This window comes from Dermacentor albipictus, chromosome 2, assembly GCF_038994185.2.
Source record: "Dermacentor albipictus isolate Rhodes 1998 colony chromosome 2, USDA_Dalb.pri_finalv2, whole genome shotgun sequence".
Lineage (NCBI taxonomy): Eukaryota > Metazoa > Arthropoda > Arachnida > Ixodida > Ixodidae > Dermacentor > Dermacentor albipictus.
In genome coordinates this window covers 93232804-93242747 of record NC_091822.1, presented here as the reverse complement: position 1 = coordinate 93242747, position 9944 = coordinate 93232804, and the positions used below count along the sequence as shown (strand labels likewise).

General features: G+C 45.0%; 1 protein-coding gene across 1 annotated transcript in view; it reads left to right on the top strand.

Annotated features, from left to right (window-relative positions):
* Positions 1 to 7118: 7118 nt before the first annotated feature.
* LOC135902752 (neprilysin-1-like) overlaps positions 7119 to 9944 on the top strand; it is a 75522-nt gene continuing 72696 nt past the window's right edge. The window contains exons 1-2 of the mRNA XM_065432971.1: positions 7119 to 7243; positions 8544 to 8683. Of these exons, the coding sequence (XP_065289043.1) occupies positions 8643 to 8683 (41 nt within the window). The 5' untranslated portion in view covers positions 7119 to 7243; positions 8544 to 8642. The remainder of the gene's footprint in view (positions 7244 to 8543; positions 8684 to 9944) is intronic.

The window sequence follows — 9944 nt, the reverse complement described above, 5'->3', positions numbered from 1 at the left end:
GATATGACTGACCCTTTTGTTCCCATGGCCTGGGGCCCTATAACGTGAACCTTTTCCAACATATTTTTATTCCAATCTCCTGACGTCAAATTTGCGTAACCGCCGACGCAAGCACCGGGCGGTGACCCGCAGGGTTGTCTGAACAGACCAATAAAACGCTGTACTCGTTTATAGGCGGTCACTTTTGTTTGCTTTAAAAATGAATAAGATTGCCTGCATTGAGTGGCTTGTCTTATCAAATAGGCTGACAAAAGGCGAGGAGTACGCTCAAGTGGAGAGGGATTCTATGGGGCCGAGCCAGTGCACTGAAGATAGATAGCAGGATAAAGAGGGTGGTGCCGGCGTCCGCGATTGGTCCACTTTCCCTTACTTAGCTTGTGGTAACTGGTCGAAAATCGCGGCGGCACGCAACGGAAGCTTAAGAATGACGCTAAAACGGACCCTCAGCTAACAAGAGCTGGCACAGCGAGGTCGCAATCATGCGGAATGTGCTTGAAAACTTAACACGGCCGCGCAAGGAGGTTTAGTGTACGCAAATAAACCCGTGCTGTCTGGCAGGTGCCAGTATCTAGTGCATGATCGATCGGCCGTAGCCATGTTTTATTCCTTTCGGAAAAAGGCAGCCTGTGACTATTCAGAAAAAGATTTAGTGTTTTTTTTTTCGGCATATTAATGCATCTCTAACGCGTACACTTCACATTGACGCAGCACGTTTTTGCGGTTTTGTGACGTTGCGTGACAGGCAGGTGAAATGGCTACAGCCCGAATACTTTGGCATATAGGCCCAGGGCTAATGGCTAACAGTCGTCGAATCAGAAACAACAATTTTTTGTTCAGCCCAATGATGCATAATCAGTCTGTACGCGTCCTATCAGATGGGGAGCTATCGTGGTTTTCGTGACGTCGCATGACAGTCAGGCGAAGTGGGAGTGGTTAAAAGTTTTTGACCAATCGCGGAGGGCTGATTGCAGAATTGGAATAGAAAAGTTTGAAATAGTTTTACTTTATAGCGCTACTGGTAGGCGGCCATTAGCAGTAGGTTTTTCGAACTGCATGGAGCCGATGAGGCAAAGTATACACTTGTCCTTCTGATACCTGACATTAAGTGACCGGGTCAAGGGAAAGTTTTTCATCTCAGTGATGATGGCCCTTAAATATGGCAGGCATGGGCAATGGGGACAAGCCAAGAATCTGTCGGTTTTAGGTAGTGCACAAATAACAACGTCAATCAAACCATCAAAATGAATAATTTAAAGCTAATTAACTAATCTAAGCAAGCGAGTTGGCAACTTTCTTGAGCACAAGCAGCAGCTTCTGCACGGCACAGCTTGCAGCGCCGCCATATATTGGGAACGCGCTTAATAGCTCGCAACCACCGCGGCAGGATGACCGCAAATGGTTTCGCAGTGAGAAACAGGATGCACGCAAAAGAAAGCCGTAAAATTATTTCTTTGAGCACCCACTGAGACACTTACAAAAGGTGGAAAAGAGACAGCTACCTCAACCCCACTAAGTAGGAAACTGCATTGTGTAATTATGCTGGAGTGATGATGATAATGATGCCTTACTTAATTGGAAAATTACCCTGCGGGGGATAGGCCACGAACCGGTTGGTAATATAAAAGCACGAAAAATTGTTGAGTAATCAAAGGTCAGAAAAAAGCTGATAACAAATTAAAAAAGTAATGTATCATTAGGGTCTTGCATAGATAGGAATAGTAGTACATAGCTAATAATAAAAATATTCTAAATACACGTTAGACAAAAAATGGCTCGTATAAGCTTTGAATAAAATCATTGCAAAACTTGTACCTACGAATATGTGTTTTTTACTATTAAATTTTCAGAATTCATAATTTATTGAACAAAAACAAATGAATCGTGGAAATTCGGAAATAATGATGAGGCAGTCTTTACGTGTCACAGGGAAAATTATAGACGGCTGGGCTAACGTTGTTGCGGCTGTGTTCTAATACCAATACTCTAAGGAAGAGTAGAACAGTAGTTCGAAGCAGAACAGTAATTTCGAAGCGCAATCCCGATACATCGTTTTCATTGAGTAGAAAACCACCAGCCCGAGAGTAAAAAGTGAGCGACGAATTTCGGTTCATTGAAAAAGTTGAATTAACGGAACGCCACCAGTCCACATCTGCGCAATTGAAAATTAATTGGTAGAATACGACAATGGAGCCTTGTGGATGATACTTTCAACTGTTGGTTAGGACACCATTCTCGTTTCTCAAAAAAACTTAGAAGCATAAATGATGTAGATTTTTCAATGAAAGGCGTTTTGTGTCTTCAGTGAAAAAAAATTGCCTTTATCTACCAGTAGTGATACGTGCAAATACCGGCAGCACAGATATCATAGGACCATCTAAAGGAAGCCGTGCTAGAAAATCGGCTATGTCATTGAGGTGAATGTCCCGGTGGCCAGCCTGATAACCATACTAAGTGAAATAAAGAGGGGTGGAGCTAGTATATAAAACATGTTTAATGCTGTGGAATTTCTACACGCGTTAAGCACGCTGCATACAGAAAACGAATCTGAGACAGTAAACATTCTGGTAGCATGCAGGCGTAAGCTTTACAAAGCAAAACTTTTGTCAGAATTTGGGCTTAACATATTGAATATAATCTGGCATCCGACGTGAAAAATACCGATCGAGGTTTGGTGAGTGACTTTCCCCGACTGCCTCCTCTTCATACCAGAAAGCATAAATCGCTCTTGCATTTATTGGGAAAAGGACCAAGTAGTCTTGAAAAGGCATTCGAATATATACGGGGCAGAAATATAGCGTTATGGGGAAGAATGTCTACAAATTCAATTTTGAGCGCCAACGTGGACCGATCAAACGGAACGATTTCCGTTATGCGGAAATCGTTCCGCTTTCGTTATCTAAAGGTGCTAATTGTGCCCGTACATATATGCAACTATGGTATATGCAACCGCGGGTTATGCAAAAGTGGTCACGTGTTCTGAAAAGATTAATTTGGCTCGCACATAGGTTACATCGTGATTCATAAGTTCTCAAGTAGGGTTGAATCGTAAGCATGCGGGATCTCGCGCAAAGAGAATTAAGGCAGGTGTACTTCCTTGTAAACCAGATTATTAGCGACGAACTAAGGACAACCTAAATATAGTCGAAGAGCTTCTCTCTCTAAAGACTGAAGTGGTATTTTTTTTTGCACGTTAGTAAAACAAAACCACTCAATCCTGGAAGCGCTCGGACATACATGCGGTAAATCATTATTAGCGTGTCACTTCGCATAGCCGAACGCCGCTTTTTGTTTACACGCATTAAACTTACGGCTTGTGTCCCGTTAGTTGCTGTATTTCCAATGTGAGAACACCAGTTCAGCTCTCCTTCGTACGAGATAACCACGTAGTTACTCTACCTGGGCCATCGTTCTATGATCATATATTGATGGCAACTGTATCGGCCTGGAAAGCAGAAAGACGGGGACTTTTGTTTACGCATTGGGACAAATGAAGATTGCGTGTACAAAGATGTGCTTACAAAGACAGGCAAAGTTAAATAATCTCTCTTGCAGCTTCGAAAATGTCTGCATAGGCATACAGATGCCTGTTCTGGCACAGTGTAACTGACCTCACCAACAGCTTATATAATACAGAAGGGAGAACAGCCCCCTGGGGCACCTCTCGAGTCTGCTTCAACTTTTGGTGACCGAAAGCTGTTTTGAAAAGAATGAAATTTTAAGTTTTGTAGAAAGTCCAAAATCTGCGCTACTACATATCTAAAAAAATTGTGAGACTGTAATATGCCGAGCAACTGTTGGCACTGGATGCTCTCATAAGCTTTTGATACGTCAAGAGTCACTAATACAATAAATTCCTTTCTATGCCAAGCTAGCTGAATACTGCTTTCCAAGCCTTCATGCGCGCACCAAATGGTCAGACCACGCCGTAAGCCTATTTAACTTGGACTCAGTAGCGAATATTGGGATATATGGTAAATCATGCGGTCACATAAAGTTATTTCAATAAGCTTTATGGCATCTGACTTAAAAGAAAAGGGTCTAATATTGTGATGCTCTCAGCCACCTTCTTGTTTTTAAGTAGCAGAATCATTTTGTCTATTCTCCATTCTGGAGGAATCCAAGCGTTTTTTTTTTAAATAATGATTCACCGTATTGAGCAGGTCTTCAGGAGACACTGCAAACAACATTTTAAGCGTCGCTTGAGAGAGCCCATCAGGCACTGGGACTGAGGCAGGTGAAGATGAAACGGTACCGGAAAGCTGACACACTGAAAAACACAATGTCGTCTGCGGTGGGAGGCCTTAAGGGCTCATGCGGCAAAATGAATGTTAAGTCTTCTGCTAAGACCTCTCCGATGAATGCGATAGACACACGACGAAATTAAGAAAATTGTTTCTTCTTCCAATGTCAGCATGGACATGGCACTCAGAGGCTGATCCTCTGCTCTCATAGTTTGTTAATATTATTCAATTACTTACATCTATACACCACAAATTTATTCCGATGCCTCCTAATTATTTGATGTTGGAAAGAAGGAATCGTCAACACTATTGCGAGCTTTTCTCTGGTATATTCTAGCTGAATTGTACGCGCACAACGTATACGATCTTGGATGTAGATGACAAAGTCAAGTATACGTGCGGTCGGCCTACTTATTAGGTAATTTATCTCATTTCTCAATCAAATTACAAGCCGCTTCGTGGCCTATCCTCCACAGCCGGTATGGGCCAGTATTTAAAGCTTCTTCTTTTTCTTCCACTCGTATAGTGAGCTCGCCAGTCTTCATCGGCCCCCAAAAGACACTGAAGGTGCCTTTCCACTAGTATCCTATAAATTCCGTCTAAAGGAAGCAACTCCGCAATGTGCCCTTAGGTTCAATAAGGACATTGCCGACTTCACGTCACGTCACAGCCGCCAAAGAGAATATTTATCTGACCTGACGAATGCGACGTCATGGAAACCGATGCCCTCATCTTGAGACCACCGGGATTGTTCTATGAAAGCGGCTTCTTCAGCTTCTTCATGAAGTTCCCGGCGACGAACTGGACGAGTCCACCAAGGATCATCTAACTTACTTCAGACAAGCGTAGATTGCAGTTCAACAAGCACTTTAGCAGTTCTAGACAAGTTTGAGCCGGAGTCCTGGGAACGGGAGGAGGCCCGTTCGACTGGACGCCAGTGTCATCGCTGGCTACAACTCTCCTGTCTGTTCAAGCTACGCCTAGCTTGTACAGCAAGAGACGCTCCACCTGACGGTCTGTGGCCGAGTAGACACGGCTCTCGGGAATGATGCCCAGCGCCAAGCTGTCTTTTGAGAAGTCATATTCGACTCTTTCCTTGAGTATTATAACTACAAGGACGCAGCGCTCCCGAAAGTGCATCTTACAGGCAAGGTCTTCAAAGACGGTGTCAGCAGGACAAGGACAGCCACATAAGAGACGCTCCTAAAAAGACTCCGGAACCTTAAGGAGCCAACCATCACAGGCGTGTGCCGCCGCTGCGGTGCAATGACGGCACTAGTCCGGGCGAGACGGGATCGGAAGGCCAAAATAAAGGAGACCAGCACAAGTGAAATCTAAATTGTTAGCCCAACTAGCTACAATATAAAGCAAAAGTAACTGCGAGAAACAACCATTACTATCTATTGCTTGAGTATTTTTCTCTTAACGGTTTATGCTTGTCAAATGTGCTTTGAGAGACAATTGGTCGTTGCGTAGAGAATTCCTCACAATTTCACACGTCACTATTCTTTTCTCCTTTCGTTCTCTATTGCAGTAATGTTAACGGAAGGAATTCGTTATCACGGTACCCCGCACTATGAAGTGACCGGTAAGACATCGAGGTTATGCAGGTGGTAAGGGGTGCTGAAATATAGGAAAGAGGTGTTTGTAGTTGTATTAGAGACACTCAAGAATCGGGCCCACTGAGGCTGTGTTTATTTGACCCGATTATTTCGTGCCTGTTTGACCTGAATCGTTCAGTTATGTCAAGGCTGGCAAGCCCAACATTAGAGAAATAAAAGCGGACTGGTCGCGACTTCACATCAGTAAAGGTTCCATTCCTGCAGTATAGCAGCCGAGCTCAATGGCGATTAAGCGAAATTGCAAAAGGAGTGCGTTAGGTGGCTTGCCTCGCTCCTGTTTGCATTTTTTTTTTTTGAAGTGAACAAGGCTCCTGGTGGGGGGCACCAAATCGTACATTTTTAAACCACTTTAGTCGGTCTCCGCACCTCTTCCATTTCAGTATGCATCATCAGTACCAGATGGGGTTCTCTCACACTCTCATTTCAACGAAAAATGTACACTCTACAGGCAGAAAAACACCGCTCCCGCTACTGGGACATTGCTGTATATGCTCAATCCCAGGACAAACCTATTTGCCCTGGCATTTATAGGTAGGAAATAAAAGAGTAAGGCCTTATACATCTGAAGTAACTTTTTCTTGCATTTATGCGGGAATTGCGGAAAAAATTGTGTGAAATGCCACAAGATGAACGACGTAGTCTTAATTGAAAGAAACTAAAACTGCTAATGACACAGGAAGCAGATTTAACTGTGCAATAGTTCGCAATCAATATTCTTGGATGGCGGAGAAAACAGTCATATGACTGTACCCGAAAGTTGGAGCTCCAAACCAAGGTAAAAAAACAATTGTGAGATTCAGGCCAATTTTCGGAAAAAGAAATTACCAAGATTCTTTTTCTTGGCATAGAAAACCAGCCGCATCAGAAAAAGAAGTGTTGACTTGTATCCTCCTAGAGGGGGGAGTGCCGCAAGTCAGAACTGTGTAGGTAAAAATCCACAGAGCGAATGCGACAGTGCAATTTGGTGAATCAGAACAAAAGGAAAGGAAAGAAAGCAGGTATGCGCCCAGGGTGCTAATAAACGAAATTTTATTCGCGTAGGTAAATCTCCAACAGATCGCATGGCAACAAAATGCCACCGTGGACCTAGAGTCATCTTCTAGACCTAGATTGTGATAATGAAACGAACAATGTATGCGTACCTTGCATCACAATCGCAGTTTACGGTGGAATAATTGCCTCACGATTTCTGGCTTATCTTTCATTGCAGGTACTTGCCATAGGTAAACAGATATCATCATCATCAATCTAGCAAGCCTGCATTTGACAGCCACGTCAGAGGCTCAACCATCTTCTGGTGCTCCAGACCCGGCGCCGCCGACATTTTTATGTCTTTACCTTCGACTCGGAGGTTTCCTTGACACCCCGGGCCCGTCCAAGGTGATGTTATCCATGACTTTTCTCACTCCTTTTTCTGAGGTCCGCTTCCATTGTGCTAGTCTGGTAATGAATTTAAAGTACTGTTGCATCGATGCTCGTGGCACATCATTTATTATAATATAGTATTAGAAAACTTTAATCTGGTCCTTCGGAACGTGCGGCAGCACGTGGCTGGCCGTTCCCACCTCGGTACAGAAAGTACGAGCGTCTCTGCTACCTCGCGGGCCCGATGGACAGCCCATAGCTGTGTTTCAAGATCGGGGCTGCATAAGGCAGCCTCCCATTTTGCCGACGTGACACCGTCGCCATCGCGTAACGCGGGGCACCGCCAGAGCATACGTTGCAAGTTAGCTACGTCTGAGCATAGCTAGCAATTATTGGTCGGTTGTATCTCTGGATAGATCCTTTGTAACAGTGCGAGGTTAGGGTATGCCCCGACCTGTGGTCTGCCGAGTTTCCTATGTGGCAGGTGATATCGCCTACGTCATATGTAAACATGTTTAGTAAGTTTGTTATATGAGGTGGGAGGGTCCCGATTGTCCTTAACCACAGCGCCGCGCTACCCGGTAGCCACGTGGTCGACGACTCCTCGCGCAGCTCAAAGGGCCGGCTCGTTCAGGCGTAGTGGGGTGCCCTCGATCGGCCCTATATATGCCGGGAACCAAATAAGCGTGTGCAGCTTGATCTCCTTGTCCAGCAGAATACGCAGGACCGGCTCTGGAAAGTTCCCTAGGCGAACGCGCCGACGGCCGTCCTCGGGTCGCTGTAGATCGTGCTCCTTCTGTCTCCCAGTAGGGTCAGAGCTACCGCCACCTGCTCCGCCACATCAGCCGACTTCGTTCAAACCGTCGTAGAGTACGTGACGTTCCCATCGTGATCGATGCCCACGCCAAGAACGCAGTCCCGTCAGGGTACCTGGCAACATCGACAACTCAGAAATCCCGAGCCCGTTTGTGAGCCTCGAGCAGGAGAGCCTTGGCCCTACATTGTCTCGGACACGCGTTGTGTACAGGATGAACGTTGCCTAGAATTGAAGCGACGACAATGCGTTTCCGTTGTTCCTGAGGGAGACCGCAAAAGCATTCTGTCTGATAGAATTGGCGCTATCCCACGTGGTGTTGCGTAGAGATTCCAGTTTCGTAATTTACAAATGCGATGAACCCTATGAGTGCATCCTGATGTTTAAAAATTGAGTGAGTGGTACTGAGGTGCAATCGGGCGTCAGCGGATGTTTGTCAACACGGTAAAAAAGGCTTTACTGTATGAGAACTCTAGCGCACGTCTTCTTCATTATTCGCAGGCGTTTCGCTTCCCGGTGCGTATTTTCCTACAGAAACTTTTGTCGTCTGCGTACGGCAGACCTGACACTGACACACCCGGAGGGACTGAGGAGAGCCTGATGGACCAGGAGGGCCTGATGGACTGGCGCACGCCTTTACGGTTGGTGCAAATAAATATGTATTCATCTTACCGGTGTACTTGTGCGTAGGACTAAGGCGCTGTATGCAGGCTTCACTGATGGGTTGCCTTAATTTGCACTATGTGCGATTAACCATTGCACCTTTACGAAGATGAGAGTTAAGTGCGATGGCATGACGTGGTCTGAAGGAGCAATTCGTATCGGCCAACACAGTCAGATGCGACAACTACAAGGCTGCGACTGATTAGGGATTACTGCAATAAAGTAAAAGGGCGATCAGTAGTGTGCAAGCTGCATCACGGCAATGCACTGAACTAGCCTTGGAACAAGAGCGACCATGCGATTATACAGTGCCTTCCTGGATTTGGCACATGCAGTGGTTAAATGACTGCGCTGGCGCTTGGGGTACATTTGAAAATATCAGTTTACTAAGCGGCCTCTGCCAGATTTTGATAATGTTTTATCTTGCTTTCAGTTTGCTTTATTTGTCGACTGAATAAAGTGCGAAAGGAACAGTTATCTACCTAATTGCACGTGAGCTTAATGTACAGATCTAAGAAGCTTATTCACAAAACCGATGACGAATTTACGTCACTGAAAGGATGGTTCCTTCCTCCAGTAGCTGATATTTTTTATCGATTACCACATGTAGGAGTGTTTTTCGGTAACGTACAAGCTGTTTACTATCAATTCAGAGCGAAGTGATAAGCGTAGCATTTCTACGCCGTTTTCTGCCACAGTACCGGTATCAAGGTAACAGCGAGCGCTAGGCCTTAAATTTGCCGTCTTTGCTGAAAAAGTTCCCATGATGTTTTTTTTATTTTTTGTCCTTTTCACAAATTGGCTATTTTGCAAAACAAATAAAAATGAAAAATACTGTGGCCGCAGTAGCTAAAGCAAGAGCCGGAACAATAGATCAGACTGTTCATACGGCAACCTAGGCCGTATCGGAAAGAACAGGTGAAGCATTCTCGGTATTTATAGTGCACGCTATCGGTGACGTCATGCGCGCGCATACATATCGAGAAAGTAACAACATATGGTTGATCCATGGATATTTAACACCGCACTCCCTCGCTGTATTTTTTAAGCGTTTGTAGCAATCAATATTCTGCCTCACAATCTGCTCGCATCCCTCTCTCTCTCGTCGCATTTTTTTTTGTAGAGGTCCCTTCTTTACAGAATTTCCGAGTCGTTCAGCGTTCCCATTCGATGCCGAGTGACTTCTAGTATTAGGCGCGCCATTGTTCCAATGAAACGCACTGAAAGCAGCCGCCGTGA